The sequence below is a fragment of the Aulonocara sp. 'chitande type north' Nkhata Bay genome, linkage group LG12, assembly GCF_057382095.1.
Source record: "Aulonocara sp. 'chitande type north' Nkhata Bay isolate Kocher_YH1m ecotype deep benthic linkage group LG12, A_spYH_male_GT1.1, whole genome shotgun sequence".
Classification (NCBI taxonomy): Eukaryota; Metazoa; Chordata; class Actinopteri; order Cichliformes; family Cichlidae; genus Aulonocara; species Aulonocara sp. 'chitande type north' Nkhata Bay.
This window is the reverse complement of record NC_141355.1, coordinates 23,772,106-23,798,700: the sequence shown is the minus strand read 5'-3', so window position 1 is coordinate 23,798,700 and position 26,595 is coordinate 23,772,106. Positions and strand designations below refer to the sequence as shown.

The 26,595-nt window shown below is 40.2% G+C and overlaps 2 protein-coding genes across 5 annotated transcripts in view; one reads left to right on the top strand and one right to left on the bottom strand.

Annotated features, from left to right (window-relative positions):
• Positions 1-14,494, top strand: part of bmpr1ba (bone morphogenetic protein receptor, type IBa) — a 69,267-nt gene extending 54,773 nt beyond the window's left edge. For all 3 annotated transcript variants that reach the window (XM_086314512.1, XM_086314510.1, XM_086314511.1), the window contains 10 exons: positions 10,199-10,361; positions 10,455-10,554; positions 10,752-10,854; positions 11,686-11,782; positions 11,886-12,024; positions 12,573-12,765; positions 13,357-13,654; positions 13,763-13,938; positions 14,030-14,160; positions 14,246-14,494. In XM_086314512.1, coding sequence (XP_086170638.1) covers positions 10,199-10,361; positions 10,455-10,554; positions 10,752-10,854; positions 11,686-11,782; positions 11,886-12,024; positions 12,573-12,765; positions 13,357-13,654; positions 13,763-13,938; positions 14,030-14,160; positions 14,246-14,371 — 1,526 coding nt within the window. In that variant the 3' untranslated portion in view covers positions 14,372-14,494. The remainder of the gene's footprint in view (positions 1-10,198; positions 10,362-10,454; positions 10,555-10,751; positions 10,855-11,685; positions 11,783-11,885; positions 12,025-12,572; positions 12,766-13,356; positions 13,655-13,762; positions 13,939-14,029; positions 14,161-14,245) is intronic.
• Positions 14,495-16,779: 2,285 nt separating this feature from the next.
• The window catches only part of unc5ca (unc-5 netrin receptor Ca), a 188,866-nt gene continuing 179,050 nt past the window's right edge, over positions 16,780-26,595 (bottom strand). For both annotated transcript variants that reach the window (XM_086314507.1, XM_086314509.1), the window contains 4 exons: positions 26,316-26,465; positions 25,912-26,076; positions 22,663-22,841; positions 16,780-20,561 (listed from right to left, as the gene is read on the bottom strand). In XM_086314507.1, the coding sequence (XP_086170633.1) occupies positions 20,399-20,561; positions 22,663-22,841; positions 25,912-26,076; positions 26,316-26,465 (657 nt within the window). In that variant the 3' untranslated portion in view covers positions 16,780-20,398. The remainder of the gene's footprint in view (positions 20,562-22,662; positions 22,842-25,911; positions 26,077-26,315; positions 26,466-26,595) is intronic.

Here is a 26,595-nt window from a genome sequence, read left to right as displayed (position 1 = left end):
GGATGGATAGATGGATATATTTTGTGATGCAAATGCACAAAATCATGCAATTTTGATTCACACATAAAGGATTGACAATGCAAAGTATCCTCACTGTGCAAACGTGGTTCTCCATTTCTAGATGCAGTGTTAGCTTGTGAAATGATTTTGTGTTTTTATTTCTCTGTTATTATCAGACAGTGTGTGTTTCTGGGTGAAATTTTAGGCTTGAGTTGTTACATTTGCTATGGCCAGCTATCAGCTTGGCAGGTGTGAGGCCATTGTTTATCAGTTTATAGGCATGGTTTTTGCATACCACCATGATGGAACAATGAGTCACATGATGATATCATGGGAATAGCACATCCAATATGATAAAAATAGCTGCCAAGCTTGAATTTACTGAAAGGGTGTGCATATTGTAACCTAATGCTGCTTATTAATGAGTGTGCATCATAGTCTGAGCATGTAATGTTTTAGTTTTAAGCCTTTTTTTAGAGTGTGAGGTAAATGATAGTATAATCATATATTTTGAACACACAAGGTGGTCAGACATTTTGCTGGGATCGTTTGTATATTAATATACACCTGTATTTTATAGGTTACACATTTGTGCCAGTGAATGTGCCTACTTACTAGGGATGGGTGTTGTTTAGGTTTTATCCGATACCGGTGCCAAACCGGTACTTTTGAAACGGTGCCGGTGCTTAAAGAATGGAGAACACAAAATTGGTCCAAAAACCTCTCATGTTCAGCTGTTTTTTTTGTAAAAAGATAACAATATTAGCCTTTTCTGCAGCTATGGGGCATATATGGTATCACTCTTGGCTGGAAGCAGTGCTTAAACAATGGAAAAAAACACAAACTTTATCCAAAAACTTCTCATGTTTAACTGTTTTCCACTTTTTCTTTGGTCATTTTAGCCTTTTTGGCCAGGGTGAAGGGAGTATCTGCCATCAAACAAGAAGACAGCCGCATGTAGCTATGATGATGTTTGCTAGCACTTAGACTCCCGGAGAGCAGTCATTTTGGTTTTCTACCTTAGACCCCCGCGGAGTCATCATTTTGCGTTTCTACCTTTAAAAGCCGGAGAGCAGTCAGTCAAATGCTGGAGTCATTCATATGTATATTAGGTCGTTACCTAGGAATTCTGGAGGGAGGGGAGTGGGGGTGAGTGATTGAGGGGGTGGGGGAGCTGCTAAAAGCGGTGAGCTTCCTTTTGTGTTTCATCTTGATGCATTCTCAATCATCCAGGGAAACAAATCTCCAAAAGTCACCAACTTGGAGTGTTTCAGTTTGCCATCTTAGGGAGAAATCAACACACATGGGTGTATGTCCTTTGTTGCTGAGATTTATTGATAAAAACAGTACAAAAAACCAACCATTTGTACACATATTTACAAATGGCCTGCTGAGTGGTGCATGGAGCATGTTCATTGGTTCATGGACCTCCCTGAACTAATGGCATTTATTGCAATTGTCATCTTGCGGGGGGTTACCAGGGTTCCATCTCTAAATGACTGCTGGTCAGCAAACCTGGGAAACCCACAGATAATTGGAATTATGGCACGAAACCGCTTCCAAAACATCATGCAACACCTACGCTTTGATGACAAGTCCACCCGCTGTGATCGAGCAAAGACTGACAAGTTTGCTGCAATTTCCAGTGTGTGGGGATCATTTGTCACCAACTGCATCACGTGCTACAACCCTGGTCTACATATCACCATTGATGAACAGCTTTTCCCATCAAAGACTCGGTGCTGTTTCCTGCAGTATATTGCAAGTAAACCTGACAAGTTTGGGATCAAGTTTTGGGTGGCTTGCGACCTAAAATCCAAGTACATTTGCAATGTCTTCCCATATCTTGGCAAGGACCCCAGTCGTCCCACTGGGGAGAGACTTTCTGAAAATGTAGTAATGAGGCTGATGGAACCATTCCTAGACAAGGGCAGAAATGTTACCACGGACAATTTTTTCACATCGCTTTCACTGGCACAAAAACTTCTTAGACGGAAAACCACCATCCTCGGCACAGTCAACAGGATTCGCAGGGAAATTCCTCAATCCACTAGACAGACAGATCGCAATGTATTCACCACTCAGGTATGTTGCAGGTCTTTTGTGGTTCTATGTTTATGTGTTTCATTGTGTGTAAAAGGGCTATGAAAATAACAATTTATCTTATTTCTTAGGTGTTTTCAACCTCTGCTGCCACGCTGACGGCGTATGCGGCCAAACGGAAGAAGACAGTCTATATTCTTAGCAGCATGCACAGCGTGGTTCAGACTGATAACACCACCAAAAGGAAGCCAAACACTGTCACCCTTTACAACAAAACAAAGTGTGGCGTGGATGTGATGGACCAGATGGTTCGGGAGTACACTGTCCGCAAAGGAACACGGCGCTGGCCAGTCGCCGTGTTTTATAACATGATTGACATGGCAGCACTGAATGCACATGTGCTGTATCAAGCATGCACCGGGACGAAGGAAAGACGGGTGGACTTCCTGGTGGCGCTTGCAACAGAGTTGGCTCACTCTCATGTAGCTGCGAAGAAGGCAAGAAAAGATCAGTTGCTTCGGGCAGAACCCTCCACACCTAGCCCTGGAAAAAGAGCCACGTGTCAGGTCAAACACAAATGCAAGAAAAATCAGGCCACTGTGCGATGTGTTCACTGCAAAAGATACACATGTGGTAAATGCAGACTACAGGTACCATGGCAGTGCCAGGATTGTGAGTGATTGCTGACAATGTTGAATTATTTGTAAATATGTGTACAAATGGTTGGTTTTTTGTACTGTTTTTATCAATAAATGTCAGCAACAAAGGACATACACCCATGTGTGTTGATTTCTCCCCAAGATGGCAAACTGAAACACTCCACTCCCCCACCCCCACTCCCCTCCCTCCAGAATTCCTACTTAACAGCCTAATATACATATGAATGACTAGCCAATTTAGCTTCCACTTCCACCATTTGACTGCTCTCCGGGTTTTATAGGTAGAAAGGTAGAAGCCTGGGGATGCTAGTTCACCTTACATGCATTAATTTAATAACGTGGTTAGCCTACTCAACGTAAATTACACACGAACAACATTAAGCTACTCACGCAGAGAAGAACGGCTGCTGCTGCCATCATCATCCGTCATCATTTCTGCTACACTGGCAGGGCTAGGGGCCAGGACTCTAATCTTCGGGTTTTTGGGGGCTGTTGCTAACTCCAGGTCCGATAACTGGCAACCCACCCGCAGTAGATGTGCACGGTGTGAGGTCTTGCAGCAAGCTATCAAATACGGCGCATTTCTCGGCTTTTAAAAAAACGCTATGCGTCGCCAGGTGTTCCGTCGGATTTGAGGTGTTACCTCCTTTGACAGTATCACAGTATCAGCTTAAAGCACTTGTTGCAGGCTGCTGAGTTTGCATATTTTGCTGTGAAGTACAGCCAGACTTTTGACCGCTTCGCCTTGTGTATTTTTAATCTGTAGCTCTGCTCTAAAAGAACATATGTACCTGGACCCGCCTACTATCCTCGGAAACGTAAAATGATTGGCTAGAATCTAAAGTGTATCATAGCTCAAGAAAAAGAAGCACCGAAATAAAGCACCGAAATGTGCGCTGCTTTTCGGTCTGGTTATGCCATGATGGCACCGGATACCGGTACCCATCCCTACTACTTACTTAAAAAGTATTTTGGAATATTAAAAACATGTAGGGTGAAGGGACTGATGTCTGAAAACAGCATCATTCAAGAGCAAGAAAACAAACAGTGGTCAGATGGATATACTGCTAAGCAAAATGATTTTATAAGCAGCCCATTGTGACCTTAAAGTCAGAGTTGCGTCATGAAAGAGGCTTTCTTCTTACCTGGCTAAATCCCCATGATTACCTATTCTGAACGTGGTCGGGAGCAGGTTGTGTTGTCTTTTACACTGGTGGAATTTCAGCTACAGGACACACTCCCAAGAATATCTGTTTAATCAATAAAATTAATTTCACTGTGATCTGCTGACAAACTAAAGCCATTTCTAATCTATATTTTCTTAGTGTTGAGGTTGAATCTTTCCAGCTCTAAAATCCCTAGATTATAAATTTTCTGTAGCATCCGTGAGACTGTTCTGCTTTTGGTGTGCCACCCAAATATTTTTAGTGCCCCCCCATATGAAAAACTACTGCTTTAATCACCAATTTATCATCATTATGTAGTGGTTAACATATTTTCTTGGCAAACAAAAGGTCGCCTGTTCAATTCCAGCTGAAAACACAAATCCCCTCAAGGTTCCATCAGGAAGTGCATCCAGCGTAAAACCGCTAAATCAAACATGTGCAGATACCAGCTGTGGTGACCCCTTGTGGCAAGGGAGCAACCTGTACTATCCATATCTGATAACATTTCTTGAGTAGGCAACACTCACAGGGATCATTTTTTTGAAATTGAATTGAAATAATATGATCCATCAAACACACGCACAGAGCTTGAAGCAGAAAACCTGGCTTAACAGAGAAAGTTGATAGCCACCATTGTGACACCTGTTACCTCAAACTGGGGTTTAGGCTTTTGAATATAAAAATTCATAATGTTTCAGTCACTGTACATGCTGTATTTCTCAAACAAGCATTCTTTTGTATAAAAGAGCAGATGCTTCTGTGCATCTGTTGGAGTTCACCAAAGCTTTTTGTAGCTTAATTTATCTCCTACAGTGGCCATTTCAATAGATAAGTAGGAGTGTTTCATATAAGAAGTTATTCAACACTGAAGACATTGTTGCAAGTCAAGTTGTTGTATTACCTCAACATTAATCCTTATTGACTCACTTGTGTATTCCATCTTAATAAAAAATTAGTTTCAGGTGGTAGCATGTAGTTAAATTAGGACACAATGTTTGAGTCAGATTTCAACCAGTGGCATCAGACTCACCGATCCAGCCAGATGCCTGCTCTCTGTGAACGGATGTGGGCCCACAGACGTCATGAGAATAAGAAGGAAAGAAGCCTTTCATGAACAGATCAGCTGGTCACCTTTCTGTCTTTTCCTTTTGCTTTGCTTTGTCACACCTCCATCAAGGACTGTTTTATCATCTCCCTGCATTCTGACGGGAACGCTGAAGGCCTTCTGGAATTAAGGCTACGGATAGATTTGAAAACGGCATTTTCGTCTGAAAACGCTCCGCGTTCACAGTAGCGTTTTCAGTCGTTTTCACAGAGTTGTGCGTCCACGTTGAAACGGCCAAAAACGCTTATGTTCCAGTACTGTGCATTCATGAAGCGCAAGAAGATTTGACCTGCCTCATTTCTGTCTGCCGCTTATTTGCTTTCCAGCCCTTTGAAACGTCACGGCAGAATGTTGAGGAAAACCACCGAGTTTTTTAAATGGACTAACAATGAGGTGGAGTTGTTGCTGCGAGTAACACAAAAGTACAAAGTTTCAAAAGCGAGTGAGAGTTAAAGAATTTGAAGAAAAGCTATCTGGAGCATGTACAGACTGATATCTTTAGTAGGGCTGTCAAAATTCAGAGAAAACAAAACAACTGCTGTATAATGCCCTCCGCTATCTTAGTGTAATTGGTCACATGACTGCGTCACATGACTGCATCACATGCCTAAAATGCGTCATCATTTTAGAAAGTCTGCGTTTTTGCTCTCCACACTGTGACGTGAAAGCACTGTTTCCAAATGTATGCATTTTCGAGAGCGTTTTTCAAAATGCTGCGTTTTCCATCAGCGAAACCGCCGTCTCAGTGTGGACGGGAGGCCAAAATGGAGAGAAAACGATGTGTCTTCAAACGAAAACGCATTAGTGTGGACGTAGCCTAAGTCAGAGTTCCAGCATCCGTTGGCCCTTGTCAGGAATTCCCATGAAAGAAGAGAAACAGAGACACACACAGCATAAAGCTGGCAGCTGCTGACAGCTGTATAAGCAGAGAGTGGCTCAATGCTTCATCAGTGTGGCATAATGAAGGATGTCTGAAGGGCTGATGATTATGTTGTTGTGTTGGAGGATAAAAAGCCTGAATGCAACAGCTTCCCTTGCTCTCACTTTTATGGTGCTGTTTTTGCTGAAGCAAATCTTTTAAAAGCTGATTGTAGTCTGAGCCATACAACACCGGGCACTCTCAGACCACAGGAAATGTCTCGTGGTTCTACAGCAACTGTTGCTGGAAACACCCCCATTTATCTGTGTCGGAGGACCATCATAGTTCTTACAACTCTGTTTTTGGAGCTCCTATTAAACAGTAGAGATAGCTGTAATGTGATTTGTCCAGACATAAGCATGGGTTGACCAGTCGAACACATAAAAGCAGGACTGACATTTGAAAAAATGGTCATGGTGACATTCGCCCCAGTGGAAAAAAAGCAGAAACATGAACTGACAGTAAATCAAAACTTCTGGTTGGAGAAGTTTCCATCAAAAATGTGATTCATTCTCTGTCTTTCTGCTATTAATTGCATTATTTCTCCCTCTATTAAAGTAGTATTCCAACTTTTTTTTACTTATGCTTGAAGTGTTTAAGATTTAGAAGTGGAGATATAGGTGATTAACACTTTATCCCCAGTATATTATTCTAAACTTACCATCGGCTATAAACAAATGATCAGAATATTATGTTCCATAAATATTTATTCATGACGTTAAACTCCAAAGAAATGAATTGCAGACGGATATTTCTCCTTAAGATCTTAAAAAAAACGTTAAAAAAACAAATAGCAAGGCCCAAACACTCAAGATTATTTTTATTGTTAATTGGTGTTCTATATGGTGCCTCGTTAACATGGTCAACCACACAGTTGGGGAGAGAGCACTTTGAGACACAGATAAAAGCAAAGCACATTTGAATTTCAAAGCAAATTTAGCCAAAACACCAGGACAGACAACCTTCACTTCCAAGCATCCAGCCTTCAGATCGCAAAGTGGGGTTCATTAACGCATTCCTGCACATGTGGGATGGCTCGGCTCATCTCAACACTGACAGGAACAAGAACGTGGAGATAAGACCTGGAACTGAATGTACATCAAGGTGGAGAGAGACAGAGAGACACAATCTTAAGAGTGGGAGTGAGAGCACGAAAGAGGGGGGGAGAGGGCTTTTACCTTGTGCGTTTCTTTTAGTGTACAGACTGAACTGTCAAACACCAAAAAGATGAACTGCTACTTTGAGGGGAGAAGGGGAGCCGTGTTGTCAAATGAGTGTGTCGTAAGTGGAAAAGGGGAGGGGGTAGTGTTTACATGGACTTTGGTGAAAGAGCTTTTCTGGTAGACCTTGTTTGACATGGCCAGGATAACTAATGAATATGCGCGCTCTTTCTCTTACTGTTCCTCTCTGTCTATCTTAGTCCACATCGCTTCTCTTCATCTTGCTCTCTCATGCACAGCATCACTTCTGTCATTGTTTTTGTCTTCTGTAAATATATTTAGTTTTTCATTCTTTCACCTTTTTAAAGAAACACGCTGCATAAAATGACATTTGTTGAAAAGATGCATTCAGCTTTTGGGTTTTTTATTTGGTTTTTTTCAAGGACCGAGTGGGGGGTATGGACATGGTTGTTAATTGAGTGTTGACAATGGCCTTATGTGAGGTTAGTGGTAGTTGGTAAGATTTTAGCATCACCATTGGTCACTAATTGAGACCAAACCGTGCATGCTGAAATGTATTTACATTTTCATTAGGGAACAACCACCAGGATCTCTGATGAGAGGCCGGCAAATGAGCTGATTGATAGACGTTCAGCACATTTTTCTCACCAGCCACAATCAGTTAACGTCCAGTTTTACACAAAAATAAATAAATGACTTGAATGTCTTAAATTCACTCAAGGCTATGTTTTTCTTTTCCATGAAGATAAGATTGTAGAGTGAGAGCTTTGCACTTTGTCAACCAACTGCATTTTTCACCTTGGTCACTCTTCCTCCTTATAAACAGATGGCACAGGCTTATAGAGAAATGACTCAATACCCCAGGATCTCTGTAAAGATAAAAGGCATTTTTTTTGTAAGAGGTGGAAAACTAAGACCAAAAAAGTGTCACAGTGTACCAGTGTTACAGTTCGAGGATAATGTAGTTCCTTTCCTTTTTATACAGTCACAAAAAGTTCAAGAACATTAAGTTGGCCACCTGGCTCCAGTTTTGGTGGATGAATGGCATTCTACATTTTTTTCCTTCGTTTTGCTTCTTTCCTTGTTTGTCTGCCTCCCACTGTCTTTCTCACATGCTCACGCCGACGACAGAGCAGTAGCCAAAGATCCCAGGTGCAGGATGGATGTGAAGGGCTTTGTGTTTTGTCAACAGCGCAACAGCACCTCACATGACAATCCAGTGGGCTCACGCAGGGAAGACGGGGCAAAGAAAGTGGAAGATAAGAAGAGGAAAACAACGCAGTAGGGAAAGATAGGCAGGTCATGTGGGTGAGAACCAAAAAAAAAGGAAAAGAAGAAGAAGAAAGGGTTGGAGAAAAGTACACAAGCAAGTCTGAATGGAGAAACGAAGGAACGCATGTAGGAAAGAAGCAGGGAGGCGCTCGAGAAGAGATATGGCCTGAAGAAGAAAGGGGGAGTTTGAGGTCTGCAGCAAAATGAAACACAAAGAGAGTGAGCATTATGGAGTGATGGGGTGGAGGGCAGAGTGAGAGAAAGGGTGGAAAAGGCCAGTGGCCTCTGCTCTGTCCCCTCTGTGTGCTGCTAAACTGCCCACCAGTTCCCCGCAGCTCTGTCACTTCTTGTTTGCTAATCCCCCATTCTTCTCCCCCTCCTAGTCTTCCTCGCTCCCTTTCTCTCAAATTGGTCAATTGTTAATGTGACCCCTTTAAACCCCACCATCCCTCTTTTGCAGTATCATCAACATAATTATCTGTGTGTACAAGAGGGGCATTTAGAAAGGGAAGTGCTAGATGACAAATGTCTATAACTGTTTTTAAAAAAATCTGTCCCGAAATAAGAAAAGGCTGCTCATGAAAACACTATCACATTCAAACCCTGCACACACTTCCTTCTCAAGAGGCTGAAATAGGAGCAGGAGAGCAGATTCTATATCTGCTCATAGTTTATTTCAGCGAAGAAAGAGTCATGCTTGTTTTGGACCATCTGTGCTTGCAGCTGTAAGCATCTGGTCCCAATGAGCATGCTCAGATGAATGAATATCTTAAAAGCCATGAAGGAGAGACACTTCCGTGATCCCTTTTTTCCCCTCAAGTGACAAACAGGTGCCCTTTTGAAATAGGATAACAAGGGAATACAACAGCTTCGGGAGCTGAAGCATTTGTAAGGGGACTGTGAGAGAGAGCGTGTTTCATAGCAGGTGTTTGAGCTCAAAGTTTTTTGGGTTTTTTTCCCGTATCTGGAATGTTGTCAAGTTTTTCTTGCACATTTTATCTTTATTTGCATCTTAGTAGATTTTGTTTCATTAGAGTAGGTACGATTATATTTCATTTGAGTCGGTTCACTCATGTGAACTGGATTTATGATGTGAATACTGAGTACGTAGGGTTGATATTTGTCATCTTGGCTGGGATCTATTCGCTCAGTGCTTCGCTGAGCAGATATTAAGCTTCTCCCGCAGGGGAGATTAAAAAGCTACAGGTGCACTGAAGGTTCATGAAATGCTCCATGAACAGCAGAGTCCGAGTCACAGAACAAAACCACTTACAAAATGTTACTAATGTAACGAACATATCGGAGAACTAAATTAATACAACTGAAAAGCAAGAGACGTCTGAAAGCAAAGGAAGCAGATAATTATTTTCACAGTTTTGTCAGACACTGAAAAAACAAGAACAGTCAATACAGCAACTCCCATGAAACAGTTTTATCAACATATATTACAAAGCAGCTTATTCATCACAGCCTACTCTACATGAACAGATGTAAGGACTTGTGTTGGGACATGAGGTAGTCGTAATTCTGACTTAGAAATGCCATCTGAATACAAATTTTGTGACTGTTTGGGTATCTGTTGTAGTCCTATTAGTGACTATGTTAAAGCCTGTGGATTTTACATATTCCACAATTGCAGTACAACTTGTTTCCCACTTCAGCAGACTATTCAACCTCCAAGTCTGGCTATGCTACTGCAAATACTTGTTGTGTTATTTAATAGCACATGTCCAAATTCTGCAAGCCTACTCTCTAGCAATGTTCTCTTTCTGAAAGTTGAGATGTGGATCTTCATCATTTTGTTTTTCTCCCATTTAATTTTTTGTAATTTTCTTCTTTTCTCTGTTGTATAGGCAACATATTGGACAGTATGCTGCTAAAAGCATCCAGTAAGGAGGCAGCAGAGAGTGGGAAGGAGACTTTTGGCAGCACAGCTCCTGCTTCCTCCTCCCAAAGACTACTGTGGTGTCACTGTTATCACCACTGCCCAGAAGATTCAACCAATAACACATGCAGGTAAAGAGAAACACCAACAAAAGCAAGTATTTATTTCATAACATGTCATGTTTCTGGTCGCCTTACCTACTGTCGCTAAATCTGCCTCTGCAGGACGGATGGCTACTGTTTTACAATGGTGGAGGATGAGGGAGGGGTGCCGGTCCAGACGGCAGGTTGCCTTGGGCTGGTCGGATCTGAATTTCAGTGCAGAGTAAGTTGATGAAAGTAACATTATAATCCACATAATTTCTTCCTCTTGCTGCCATTTTCTTTTCATCATCTGGCACAAATCCTTCCAAAATTAATTTAGGTGGTAAGCATTACAAGAGGTTAAGTTAATAAAGCAGGAAATTGTAACCTAACTGTAGATGCTAGCCAAGTACCTCACATGACTTTTCCGTCTTTCAGGACGCGGGGAACTCACGTCAAAGGCGGTCACTAGAATGCTGTACAGATGAAGATTACTGTAACAAAAATCTGCATCCTACGCTGCCACCACTCAAACCTCCTCGTGAGTTAATTTATCCAATTTCTGCTTTTTCCCTCGTTGCAGATGAAATGCACAAAAACACCAGTAGTTCTCCAGTTTGGCAGCGGCAGTTACAATGATAGATACAAGATCCTGAACTGTGGCTGATGGTGTGACAAGACACGAGATAAAAGACAGAGACATGACATTTTCATTGAGTCAAAGGAGGCTCAAGTGAAGGAGACGGTGTCAAACCGTCCTGGCGTGTCAAGAGCAAACTGGTGTCTCATCGTGTTCAGAATTAGACTGCCTGTGTGTGTGTGTGTGTGTGTGTGTGTGTGTGTGTGTGTGTGTGTGTGTGTGTGTGTGTGTGTGTGTGTGAGAGTGAGTGAGAGAGGGAGAGAGAGCCTTTCCGTGTGTTTGAGAGAAAGTAAGCCTAGATTCCCAGGGAAATCACAGGCCCCAGCAGACACTGAGGGCAGATTCATCAATCTGAAACCCTATCATAGGGGATCAGGAGGGGAATTCATCGACTTGGTCGAGGGCTTCCTCTCGCTGTTGACTGGGGCCTTGAGGGAAGAAAGTGTGTGCCAGAAGAAAATGAAAAATTGATGAGTGAAATATGATTTGTACACAGTTTACTGTACTTTAGTCCTTTTTGTTTCCTTTACATGAGGCACTTTGGAAATTTCAAATTCTTTGTTTTTTCCTGTGTTTTAATGTGACGTTTCTGGAGTATAAAGAGAGTTATTGCATTTTGACATGCAAGAATTTTTTGCATTTAACTTAGATGAGGAATTTGATAAATGACTTTTCATGACTTTAAACATTTCTGATGCTTTTTTCAATGTCTCTTTCATCCTCCCCCTCTAGTCTATGTAGATGGGAAGATCCACCATGTGGCCTTGTTGATTTCAGTCACTGTATGCACCCTTATATTGGCTGTCATTATTATTTTCTGCTACATCAGGTAATTACATCTTACAATGAAACAGTAAAACAAACTTCATTAGGGTTTATTGAAACCTCTCTTTAGTGAATAATTAAAACTGACATATTGTGATATTTTACAGGTATAAACGACAGGAGTCTCGTCCTCGCTACAGCATTGGTCTAGAACAGGATGAGACATACATCCCCCCTGGAGAATCTCTGAAAGACTTGATAGAGCAATCACAAAGCTCTGGCTCAGGCTCAGGGCTCCCTCTATTGGTGAGACACACTCACTACATCTAAGTGACAGTTAAATCAAAAAGATGCTTCATGGACGTGAACATCCTGGTACTTTGGTCCAAATTCATTTTGTTTTTTTCTAACATCAGGGTGTGTAATAGTTGTACATTTGATACTTATATGCCCATCATGATATCAAATTTTGGCATTATTGCAATGTTTTTAGAAAATGCATTTATTGGGTGTTTGACCTTTTTGGCAAATGTGTCGACAGTCTGCAAATAATGTGTGCATCATTGACAGAATATCGGTATTTAATTTCTGTGTGTAATTAATACACTGTTATAGCTACAAGTTACAAGTATTTGTTTTGGGGGACTTCTTTTAATCTTGGGTAAACCTTGAGAAATGTGCCAAGACACAATAAAACAGTACCATTCCTGATTTTACTTCATAGCTCCCACATCTGACGTTCACTTAACCTTAAACTGGAGTTTTAATTCTGAAGAAATATGACAGATGTGGTGAAACACATGGGTCAGATTTTATCTAAGCATTTCCTTCTTTTTTTTTTTGCTTCTCCTCAGGTCCAGAGAACGATAGCCAAGCAGATTCAGATGGTGAAGCAGATAGGCAAGGGGAGATACGGAGAGGTGTGGATGGGCAGGTGGAGGGGAGAAAAGGTAGCTGTTAAAGTTTTCTTCACCACTGAGGAAGCGAGTTGGTTCAGAGAGACTGAAATCTACCAGACTGTCTTAATGAGACATGAGAACATACTGGGTGAGTCTGTTTGTCTAGTACTTACTACCTTGTCTCTGCACCTATGTGAGAATTTCTTTGTTTCTCAGTGCTTTGTGTTGCTCTTTGACTTCAGCTAAATCAAAAAAGGTGCCGAGAAAGGAGATGTAAAGGGGCAAATTAAAAAAAAAAAAATTGTATAAGTAATATAATAGCACCATACTAACCAGTCCTAAGTCAAACTGTCAGCTATTGAAAGCATGTCGTTGTTGGTGGTCCAGTGTGTTTTTGATGCTACATCACACTGCACACTGTGCGAGCCTTCTCTGTATTGCACCATTAACTTTGTCTTTATAAGTATTTGTTATCCTGAAATATGATATCATAAAATAGCAGATATTAGTGAAAAACTGCCCAAACTCACTGAAAGATCGGTTTTCTGCACAGCTTCCCACATATTGTCAATGCACAAACGACAGTCAGTGAAGAAGAAAAGAACCAAAAAACCCACAGTATATATGTCAGAAATTGTTCTGTACTCCCATGAAATTCAATAATGGGGGAAACTGCTGAATGTTAAGGTCCATCTTTCTTTGTGTTCCATACATCCCCCCCCCCCCTCCCCGTTCACAGGTTTTATAGCTGCAGATATTAAAGGAACTGGCTCTTGGACCCAACTCTACTTAATAACTGACTACCATGAAAATGGATCATTGTATGACTACCTCAAATCGACCACTCTAGACAATAAAGCTATGCTGCGACTGGCCTACTCCTCTGTGTCAGGACTCTGTCACCTCCACACAGAGATCTTTGGCACCCAGGGCAAACCTGCCATTGCTCACAGGGATCTGAAGAGTAAGAACATACTTGTGAAAAGAAATGGGACCTGCTGTATAGCTGACCTAGGACTGGCTGTCAAGTTTATCAGGTGAATTTCTCATGAATGTGTTCTATTTAGGATGAATGATGAGAAATATTGGAATTCATGTATTTAAAGTAATTTTTGTCCTTATTACTTTGATGTCTGACTCTTTAGTGACACAAATGAAGTAGATATTCCCCCCAATACAAGAGTCGGTACAAAGCGCTACATGCCTCCAGAGGTTCTGGAAGAGACTTTGAACAGAAGTCACTTTCAGTCTTACATCATGGCTGACATGTACAGTTTTGGGCTCATTCTCTGGGAGATTGCACGTCGCTGCATCTCAGGAGGTAAATGGAGTGAATAAATAGTTGTAGCACCTTCTAAAAGCTAAACGGCGTCAGAGAGGAATGTGACTCTTCTGTAACGTGTTTATTGTAGGAATCCTTGAAGAGTACCAGTTACCGTACCATGAGCTGGTTCCAACAGACCCTTCATATGAAGACATGAGAGAGGTGGTCTGCATCAAGAAGCTACGACCATCCTTTCCTAATCGATGGACCAGCGATGAGGTAAAACATGGAAAAATATTCTACATTACTCTTGCAGAAACGAACAAATCGGCAATCTCTGTAACATAAGTTTGTGTTTCCTCAGTGTTTGAGACAGATGGGAAAGCTGATGACAGAATGCTGGGCCCACAATCCAGCCTGCCGCCTCACAGCCCTACGGGTCAAAAAGACACTTGCCAAAATGTCAGAATCACAGGATATCAAGCTGTGAGAAAGCACTGCCTGGTGTGTGTTTACACGCATACAAAAGGCAGGTACTAACACTGGCTCTATTCCAGGCCGTACAAGCTGGGGGTTTTTTTTTGTTTGTTTGTTTGTTTTTTGGGGGGGAAAGGAGGGGGAACATGAAGCAGAAGATCACTTGGGGGATCCCATGATGACATACTTTGAGTTCAAATGCTGAGAAATCTGCAAAGTCCCCTCAAAAACAATCAGAACTAACTGTGCATGGTCCTCTTCTGTTCTTCAAAGAAGATGAGACAATTACATTTCCGACTAGTGTGAAGACTCTAAAGCCAGATATAGGTTCCTGTTCACATGCTCCAAAGGCCTTGGAGAAAGAGACTTGAGTTTGACTTGGCACTGTACATGCTGAGATACACAAACAGGCTACTGACCAGAGAGTGGAAGACTATATGATTGCTTTCTGTGAAAGCTACCTTACCCGTAGATGAAGGTCTGATTAAAAGAACCGAAGGGATGTGCGTCAAGGCAATCTGTTATTGCAGCATTACACCTCCTTTCTAAACACTTCCTTGGATTGAATACACTTTTGTCACTTTTAAATAGCTTTAAATTGCTCTTTGTTATGACAAGTGACACTGTGACAGAAATAAACATATTTTGAAGGTGTACACGTTTCGATTGTGGTGATACCATTTGTAGACACTGAAGAAAAGGTAAATTTGTTTTGTGAGCTAATGAGAATACCAAACGTTTTCCATGTACAACTTTAAGGTAATTTGTAAAAACAAAAAAAACAACGTAATAATAATAAATAAGTTAATATGTATAAATAAATCTAGATTGGGGCTCTAATGACCTCTGTGTTTCTTTAGGCTTCTTTGGGACATGTATTAAAAATAAAACCTGCCTCGGAAGAGGCGGCGTTTCACCAGTGGAATGGTTAAAGCAGAGCAGTGCCCCCCATAGCCACTGTAGAGCAAGTACAGGAAGGAAGGCCTATCACACAATCTGGAACTGCTTCACACAAACTGTAAGGTGAAGTTTTGCTTGATTATCTAGTGATCCATTATAAATGTGTGGATTTTTGTTAGTTTAGGGGTGCCAAAAGTTGCCATGTCACGGCTCATTGTTATTATTCACTAATTCCCAATGACTGTGGCTCCCGTAACAAAAAGATGGAGTGTATTTAAAGCAGTGGGTTTAGCAGTATGCCCTTATAGTGAAAGAGTGCACTAACAAGTTGGCTGGTTCAAGAAAGCACCCAAGCCTCACCCAAAATATTAAATGGTAAATGGCTTGTATTTATATAGCGCTTTACTAGTCCCTAAGGACCCCAAAGCGCTTTACATATCCAGTCATCCACCCATTCACACACACATTCACACACTGGTGATGGCAAGCTACATTGTAGCCACAGCCACCCTGGGGCGCACTTAAACCACAAGAAGTTAACTTGTTGACTTTATGAAATTTTTAGTTCCTACTTACAAGCCGCCCTTATACATGTACATTAGTGTTAAACTATTTCAGTATAATAAACCAGTTCTGTTGAACGCAAATGGCACTTTGGCACTGATCAAGTCAGTTTCTATTAGGCAAGTTCCTCCATTAACTCAAACTCTCACATAGAAACATTCCACTGTTGGGAAACTTCATGATGACATATTTCTCCAGGTAAAAAGTTATCACAGTTAGGGGCCTTGTTAGATCATCCACAGTGGTGTGCTGTCACGACATCAGTGATTTCTCTGACTGGCTTATTTTATTTTATTTTTTAGCTTTTATAATTCCTCAGTTTCCATTTCCATTTCCTTCAGAGGTCACTGAATTTCAATCTTGCTCTTGTCAACAAAACGACAGCGTTTTTCTTGTGGATGGAGGTTTTGGTGTGGCAGATTTGTTGTGATATACAGTAAATGCCCTTTCTTTCCTCTTGGGTGTTGTGCCTTATTTGATCTGTATCTGCTGTAGTTGTCCGTGAGAGAAAGTCGTGTTTTTATTCAGTAAAAGGTTGAACATTCCCCCCCCAATAAAGTGTTTCACTCATCCAAATGGCTGATGTTCAATTTGTGATAACTGAGTGAGGTGAATACTAACAAGTCATTGCCTCTTACTGTTAAGACACGCGCTCCATATTTTCTTTGTTGGAAAAAAAAAAGAAAAAAGCAGCATGCCTCATTACAACCCATTGGTGCTGCTGAGTGCACAGCATGTTAAATAGTGACACCATAAGGATTTTCCGTTTCAATTTCCTCCCCTTCAGGCTTCTTTATCCCACAAATTATTGAGTCTGGAGCATGTAAATGTGAATTTCACAGAAATCATAAGAAAAATAAGTATCGGAAATGAAAAATATCTTTTTTCATGCGCTACAAATCGGATTTCTGACCAAGTTGGGATATTACACGCAAGTAAAAGTTGTGTTGAAATAAGCCACCAAATGCAGCACAGGTTTTCAGCATTGCTTATAAATATAATTTATTAATTGTCTTAAAAATTCTTTCTTACACTTTGTACAGAGAACAATTAGAGGAGATAGAGAGGCAAGCATTCAGCAAGATTGAGCAAGACTCATGAAGCGTGCCAGAACTAGCTAAAATGGACCAACACTATCCCACACTAATCAAATCAAATCACTCCCGATAGTAAAACCAGGAGTGCACGTACAAGGACAGCTCTAGATAAAGACTTCTATCATGATAACCAATGCCAAGTTTGCATAGTAGACACTGCTTTTACAAAAAGGAACAAAAGAAAAACTTAAATTAAAAAAAATCAAACATACAAACTATTAACTGTACTGCTTTTTCATTTTCAGAAATTTGCCAAATATAGCTGACAGTACACAACTGTACACACTGGAAATAGAAAATATTATTTTTTTTTTTACATACTTAGATATCTTAATACTACTTTCTTCATTTTCACATCATGAAGGATCATCTCCTGGAGGCCTACACGTGCTCTCCTCATGAAAACCTCCCTTGTCTCGCTTTTGCTTTTTTAACAGAAAATCGATTCTTCTGGTAAACTGTACACTTCAAATCTGAGGTGGAGCTATGCTATTTTCATTTTTTTTTAAACAATTCCTAATGTCGTAGTTCAAAAAAATAGATGTTGTATGACTGAATTCAGCCTTTAAAGTCGTCAGTGATGTCGATGATCAAATTGTATAAAAGAGGCATTGTCATGACCTTTGGGTTCATGTTTGTTTCAGCTGATGACTAAAATATTTTAGGCTTTTATCCTCATAAGGTTTCCCATCCCTTTTACTTCCTCACATATGACATCACCAATTACATTTGAAAACATCCACTCTGTCAGTTAACCGTACACCTTTCCTGCTGTGAGCTACGCAAAATCAAACCGCGCGTACTTTTACAGCTGGTTTTACACTGATACAAGAGGTCTGAATCTTAAAGTCGCACATATTTGAACAACTGTACAAAGAAAGGAAAATCTTTGTGAAAAATCAATATCTCAAGGTTTCCTCCTGAGCGGGCAGCTATAAGATAAAATCTCTCATGACCCAAGGTAAATACTTGACCTTTTGTACCAGTGTTAAACTTGACCTCTGCCTCCCTTTTTGTCTCCTCTACATACCTGATGTTCAGTTTCATATGGCGTCTCTCCATAATTCAAAACGGAAATACCTAACTCCAGTTTTTGAATTTTTCCCCTCTCAGGGCCAATTGTAATTATGCAAGTTGTTCTGCAAACACAAATATATTACACTTCATGTTACATAACTCCCTTTATATGATTTTTACCTGTAAATTGTAACTTTGTCATAGATACACCATGACTGGAATGTTAGCTGCTAAGTAACTGATGCAGATTCCCCTCATAAATGTCACACATATAAACACAATAAAGCTGGCAAAAAAAAGTTTATGTAAATAATAATGAACAATGAACAAAAATACGTGGTAATAAAAGCTCTTTAGAATGAACATAATGATAAGCATGTATTTACACAATCAAAATAAAATAAAAATGAAAACACTTAAAATGCTCTTATTTATCAAAGGCCACTGGATGGTGCTAGTGACCAGCAAAGTCATGGCGACGATCACAAATGAAATGCCACATGTGGCCTGATGGCAGATAACACAACTGAAGGAAACTTGAATATAATTGATTAAAATCGGTATATTAGTAGTAGATGAGCTGCATTTAATTCACTGTCATATAATTCCTGCAATCAAATCAAGTTATGTTTTCCACCCCCCCATTTTTTTATTTATTTTTTCGCTTTGTCCGTCTGTCCAGAAAGAAGCCCCAACAGTCTAAAATAGACACTTCTGGGTTGGAGGTTGTGGTCAACTGCTGGTTGTTAAGTAATAGAGAAGCAGCATTAGTGCAGATTATGTTGAGACTCTCAGTGGTTTGAGATGCAAATGTAGTTTTGAGTTTGCCGTTCCTGTTTTTCCTGTCTGGATCGTGTTTTTTTTTATGTATTTATTTATTTATTTTAAAAATGTGAAAAAGCAATGATAAAATAAAAACAAAATAAAAGTCTTAGATGCTTTACTGCAATGTACTGTGCATGATGATGAGCTTTACCTAATAATCATTATATGATTATCATACATGAAATCTTGAAATCTTACCATAAAAAAGATTATTAAAAAAAATAAGAAGTTATTCTTGCATCCTTCAGCAGCATAATTATCTTTGGACTGGCTTTTTGAATTAAAAAAAGAAGAAAAGAACATTAGAGGCATTGGAAGCAAGTCAAATTGCTTTTGTGTTCATTTTTCTCTGACCTGAAAGATTTTGATGGTATTTTTGAAAAAAGCCTTAATCTTAATCAACATCCAATTGGAACCATCTTTATGATAATAACCCAAAGGGGACAGTTGTTGTTGTCTCGGGCTTGTTTCTGGTCAGGACCCTTGATTGACAGTCACTTTGTACTCATTCTTGTATCAGGAAATGATCCACACATATGGACAGCAGAATTCATAGAGCGTTCCCTAAGAAACGATATAAAGACGACAAACTGTACTGGCAAACACGTACAGCCGAGGCTCACAAGAGAGGACTCACTTCTTTATCCCCCTCTCTCATTATCTGTTTTCCGTTCAGATGATCACCTGCCATCGCTTCCATCATTTTATGTTTATGTCCTCCCTCTCTTTTGTAATCAGTTTAGCTTCGCTCTGTGTTTGCGCCCATCTTTCTTAAGAGTCTCTAACTCACTCTCTCCGTTTCCTCACTCTACCTTCTCCCACTCTTCTGTAATCAGTTTACCTTCTTTCCCCTTATGATTCTGTTCCATTCCTACAGAGGTTTCCAAGGTCAGTACCTCTCTGCTGCTTCTTGTTCTTTGCTTCTCCTTGTTCAATATTAAAGTAACAACAAGAGAACAACCGGTGTTACTATGATAATAATAATAATGGATTGGATTTATATAGCGCTTTTCAAGGCACCCAAAGCGCTTTACAATGCCACTATTCATTCACTCTCACATTCATACACTGGTGGAGGCAAGCTACAGTTGTAGCCACAGCTGCCCTGGGGCAGACTGACAGAAGCGAGGCTGCCATATCGCGCCATCGGCCCCTCTGGCCAAGACCAGTAGGCAAGTAGGGTAAAGTGTCTTGCCCAGGGACACAACGACCAGGACAGAGAGCCCTGGGATCGAACCGGCGACCTTCCGGTTACAGATGCGATTCCCAACCCCCTGAGCCATGGACAAGCTTTTTTTTTTTTTTTTTTTTTTTTTTTTAGGCGTGTGTATGTTTTTCTGTGTTCCTGATAGATAGGTAGGGTTATCTCTCTTTCAGTCACATACGACACTGCAACATTTCGCAAATACACATACAAAGATACATAGATAGTTCCAGCACACAGCAGTTAAGGTGCCTCTCCTATCTGTTACCATGTCGGCATGATTACCATGGTATTTAATCGGTGCTCAGTCACCACAGTGGCAACTTTTCTGTTGCTAATTGGTTTGTTGCCCTCGCTGCAGGATCAACCATCGACACTTCACGCGTAATCATCTCCAGACCTCTACCATTGTCATGGTAACTGCAGTGTTTCTTCAATGTTCCGCTGTCATGGAGGCAAGGCTACTGTCGTGGCGACCCATTTCTTCCAGCACAGTGGCCAGTTCATTTAGGTCTCCATCAGGGAAATGTTGGGCCTCCCAGAGATCCAGGATTACGCCTGTTGGACTGGACTTGGTGGCAAAGTAGTTCAGGTATCTGAAATGAACATTAAGGAGTGAGGGGGTGAGTGACAAAGCATAGATAAGTCAATATTATGCAACAGACAAAGATGAATTCCGATTCCAAATTATTTTTAAAAGATTAAATTGGAATATTTGAAATTTGCTCTCTGAAAAGCATGGGCAGTGAATGACTCAGCAGTGTGACGTGAATGGCTTTATTGTCTAATCGCTAAGACAGATTTCATCCAAAACTTTAAAAGATGTGTCAGGGAGGGTTTCAAATACACTTGCTGGACACTCAGTACAGACAGTTTGACCCTCCTCATTGAGAAAGCACACATAAGATGTGGAGAAAGTAAAACAAGCCTATGTTATCTAATGTGATGTTAATGTCATTATGAATTTTGATATTTAGACAGAGGTAAAATAAATAAATAAATAAAATATGGAACGACCATTTTTCTCTAGCTGAACCATTTTCCATGATTCACATTGTGAATGCATAATATGTAATGATTGATGCTGATTATTTTATCCGCCCATGTGGGATGTGTGATGAAAAAAAAAGCTTTTGAATGTGAAATTCTAAGTGCATAACATATAATATAAAACATTCTGAAACTTCTATTTAACAAGGTGATGAATTATTTCCCTCTTCAAGACTTGAGACTATCGCACAATAAAGCAGCACAGACAGAAGAACTTACTATAAAGAAATACACTTTATCGGGTCCTCTATAGTATACCATTTGCTATTAGCTGTGGTGTAAGGAAGCATAAATGAAATTTGACAGGTTAATTTCCTTTTTTTTGGACATTTTTATTACCTATGTTCGCTTCAAAATATTTTAGACAAATGTGGGGGAAGAAAATGTTATTGCATTAGAACTAAACCGTGGCGAGTCAAAGTACACAGTGGCTGCAGAGGAAAAGTCTGAGACATCTGTGACAAAAATCTCAATTTCTTCTTTAAAGTGCAAAAGCCAGAGATTGAGCTTCACGGGGTAAAACCGAAGCTTTTTGTTCTTCTGTAAATCCTGTGATTGTACTGTTGGCATACTCTGGCGAGCTTTGGTGCTGTTTAAATGCAACCACAAACATCCCTTCATCCCCATACTCCTCATTTTAATCGGTTTCTCTCCTTATAGACTTTCTTAATTTTTCACAGTTCTCTCGTTCAAAACGTCTAATAAATAAATTCCTATTACTTTCTCTCCAACTTTGTTTCCCTTTGTTTCATGTTCCGCGTCAGACTCCATCTGCCTGCAGTATGCGATAAGGAGTATCCTGCTGTTAAATGAACTCGACAGCTAAGATTGGCCTTTTCTTTTTTGTGTGAGTTTCCAGCATTTGTTTTAAAGCCATTTCACTGCATTGGATCAAAACTCCTAAACTTTCTGAGTGTTTCTGCGTGTGCCAGAGTGGGTACATTTGAGGTCTCATCATTTATATATACATGAAAAGGTTATGTAAGGAATAAGGACTGTGACCGCAGATCGTGAGTAACACTAAGAAGTAAAATGGAAATGACGTAGCAGCCACTAGAGCAGAGGGGAGAGAAGATGATACCCCTTTGTTAGACCTTTTCATCGTGGTCCTTTTGAAGAGTACCTTTTTAAGTGGAAATGTGGAAGTAAACAACAATTTGGCTAGCTTTTTCGCCCACTGATGAGGAATATTTGGTGCCCACATCAACACACTGCTTCATGAGCTGGCTGCCTGCTGGGACAATGATGTGCACTTGTGCCCAATTATCCTCTCAATATCTGGCTATGCTTCGGTAGCTGCTGGTAAACGAACCTCCAGTCTAAATCATTAGGACACACATCTGCACACAGAGTTTCTGCGGATGTTACCTGTGAGTTAAATCCAAAGAGGAAATGTCCTTTTAATTTACTAATCAGGAGTCCAGCAGTGCTGCTTTGCCCAAGAGAGATTCTGAAGAGATGCAGTTTCAAAATACTGAAAGGTGTTCAAGGACTTGATCAGTTAATTTCTACTGAAGTGCAACAAGTGATTCTCTGTGATTTTCTTCTGGTGAAGAGATGAAACAGGCTATTATTAAGCCTGAATGAGGACTCAAATCAAGTAAAACAACTAAGAGAAGCATCCATAAAACAAATGCCAAGTGTCACCTGTCAAGGTTGAGTTTGTGGGCCAGCATCCTCCAGTCATTGCCTCTGGTCTGTGGTGCATCCAGGCTTCCACACAACTTCTGTCTGATGGATAAAGGAATCCGAAAGGCGTTGGGCCCCACTAAAGTTGTAATGTTACTGGCAGGGTCCATCAGGGATGTGTCTATACAGTGGACCTCCTGAAAAGACAGAAAGAAACTGGTCAGTTGTTATTTTAAAGGCTCACTCTCTCTCTTTGTTTGTGTAATTCCAGCAAGCTTGAAAGTCAATGTTTGGTATGGCCACCGTTATTCTTCAACAGATTTTGAAGTCTCTTATGCAAGCTTTCTTGTAATTTCTTTAAGTAGTCTTCAAGAATAGTTTTCCTGGCATTCTGAAGAAGATTCAAAGCTCTTCTTTGGATGTTGGCTGTCTTTTGTTCCAGTCAAGATGTTTTAGCCATGCTGCTTCAATAATGTTGAGGTCCGAGCTCTGAAGAGGCCAGTCCATAAGTGACAGAGTCTCTATCCAGGTATGCTTTCAGTGTATTGGCAGGGCATTTGGGATCAATCTCATGCTGAAAAATGAAGCCAATCAGATGCTTTCCACTTGATACTGCATAGAGGGTCAATCAATGTCTGATGGTACTCTTCTGTTTTCAGTTTTGATAAGATCCCCGACATTGCTAGTTGTAGCACTAGTTGCACATGCTGATGATGATCTGAAGCAAAGATTTAAAATTTGCTTTCACCACTACATAAAACCCATGATGAGACTGTTTCAGTGAACAGCAGGGGAATCAACTGGGAAGACAGATGCATCTCTCAGGTCCTGTGTGTCCTATTTGTTGTTGTTTTTTTTTGGCCTACCACTTCTTTTGTTCTTTACTTTCCTCAGTTTTTTTTAGGACAAACTGTACATCATCGAGTCACACCAAATTTTCAGGTAATAGTTTTTTTGCGAATCACCTTATTGGTGCATAAATACCATTTTCTGCCTGTTAAACTGGTTAGCATTTTTCAGAGTTTAAACAAATGAAATGAGGGAAATGAGTTTTTGTGACAGGCTGATAGTGACAAAGTGCCTAAAGATACAATTCAAAATTGTTTTTTACTAATTTGTCTGTTATGTCTAGTCACAACACTGCTTCTTCCCCTGATGTCTGTTTGGGCTTGAATAAAGCCTGGAGATGTTGCTCTGCCTCCTTGGAAGCAAACAGAAAAAAAATGGTGGCTCAAGACTTTTGCACAAAAATTATTCATTAAGAGAAATGTTGTTGTATCCCCAGACTCATACAGTACATCTTTTGCAATAGCGACACAGGATGGGGATGGTTCTATAGACGAAAATGTGCATTTATGTAAGAACCATCATATTTCTAGTTCACCCACATCTCTGCCTGGCTGTCTCTATTTGCTGCTTGCCTTTGGTGTGACCAATTACATTTGGTGTCTCCTAAGTAATGCAAGAGTGTAACAAACACAAAAATCTGCTCCCGAGCACTCTCTCCTCTCAATGTCAATCCCTGTCTCTTTTCTAAACCTTCATCCCATTAATCTGCCACTCCTGGGTTGAAAGGAGGCAGCAGCCTAATGAATGTTGCTTGGCAGAGGGAAACAACAACAGCCACTGTTGATGTGAATGATTACTATTTACTGCATCTACTTAGCCTCAATTTATGGCAGAAAGCTCTCTGCTGCTGGAGACTGAATGACTGATGCAACGGGACATCTCTGTTGAAATAATGCTTTAAATCTGCTTTGCTTTTCATTGTTTAACATTGTTGAGGATCTACAACATTTTGCTTAATGTGCAGCACACACAAACAGACATGGAGTTAAAGTACTTAGATGTTTAGCTCAAGCTGTCAAATGTGACCCAGGTTAGATCAAAGCAGTTATGTAATGGCTTATTTCAAATGGACCGCAACCTAAAATTTTAAATCTGTTGCAATAGCACACAGTTGCCACAAAATCAAATCCATTGTGCAAATTTACATAAACAGTGTCATTGTCCAAATACTTGCAGACCTAACTATATCAATTAGTTTTCTTGCAAAACTAAAGCACAGAACTGCCAAGCAGAAACTGTGACTTTTAGACTTTTCAAATTAGATCACAAAGTTGATTATAATTATATATTTTTAATGATTTTTAAAAAAGAAACTGTCAAATATTCATTTCAGTATTGCTCAAGAAGTCAGCTATCAGCTGGGTATAGTATGGACTGGATGATTTAAAAGTGATGCAAGGGTGGTTGATAGATGTGTGGCTGCTTCTGCGAATCTAGGCAGTATTGCCTTTATAAATGGAGAAATATGACTATTCTTTCATCATTTGATGTTTAAATATTCTTTACACTATGGTGTCATTTTCATTAACCTCAAAGAAATGTCTTTTCTGGGTTACACTCATTTACAATGTTGTGCTCAGCAAGTACTGCTGAGGAACACTGAACATGTGGAACTCTTCCCGCTATTCCAAAGTACTTTAGCAAATAGTAAAAGAAAAATAAGAGAAACATCCATTCTTCTAAGCCACTTTACCTTACCTACAAAAAAAGAGAAAATTTTTTTTAAAGTACAGTGCTATTACCCTGACCACCATGGGAGAATTTGAAGCCGTTACATTTAAAAAGAATGGACTGACCTCCAACCAAAGCCATTCACACACAGACACGCATACATTCAGTGACTTCATGGTAAAATGGCCTAGCAAAATCAAAGAGGAGCTATTCAACTTGTGTTGTGTGACCTCTAACCCTAGTATGAATGATTGAACAGAGTCACAGAACCATAGCAGAAACCCTGACTGTCTGACAGACAGTGAAAAAACTTAGTGACTTTAGGACCTTTTGTACAAGAATGTAGAAGTTAGGAAGCAAGGATGTAGAAAGAAATGTCTCTCTCTCTGTATTACTCATTCAGCATGTTTCAGCATGTATTAGTTTATTCCATCCCTGGCCAGTGGGAGTTAATGTTGCTGTCTGCAGCTATCTTGCACATGCAAGCAGTATAAACTGTGTTATAGCGCTTTTGATGTATGTAAATGTTAAATTAAATGAAGCACTTTCTTCAAGCGATGCACACACAGACACACTACAACATAAACCCATGATACATCCGGGGCAATTTTAAGGTTTAGTATCTTGCCCAGGTAGCCTACCCTGCGGCATGCAGATTGTAGGAAATGGGGATCGAACCAACAACATTCTGATTAGTGGACAGCACACAGTCGCCCCCAATATATATGTAAATTTCTACAAGCTTACCTCCTCCAATGTGTTGCTGAGCTGAAAGATCTGTCCTTCTCCTTCTACCTGCCGTACACACAGTTTGCAGCTGATTTCTGTGGTGGCTGGACTTAATCTCTCCAGGGTGAAGGTACAGTGAAGAGTTCTCTGACTGCCACTCCAAACCTGGTAGAACGGGATCTCCTACAACATGCACAAACGTAGAAAATAAATACACGTTTTTTCAAAAATCTTTTTTCCAGGTAAATGCACCAGTACTACTGTTTTCCAGAATTTAACAATAAAAACATAACTTTAGCATCTGAAATGTGGACTTTTCTCCACATTTGTAAATTTTGTGACCATTTGAGGTCAGAAATGATTTTGGTGCCTGTATAGAATTGTTACATTTCAAAGTGCATCTACATGTGCATCCTTCTTACCTGATATTTTGCAATGAGTTTGCTCTTCCAATGTGCGCTTGGCACGTCATGGATGGACAGCCTCAGATTATGTGTGCTGTCCTTAAAGTTCAGCGTCTTTGGCTCATCCAGAAGCTTTCCTCCCATCTGGGTCTCCATCTGAAGAACCTCCTACACAAAACCCCACATAAAGAAATAACAACTTTATATTTACTCTCCAGGTTTCCCTCTGCTTCATCTCACTCACTGGACCATTTTCATACATTAGAGAATGTATAAGACCTTTGATTTAATTTGCAAA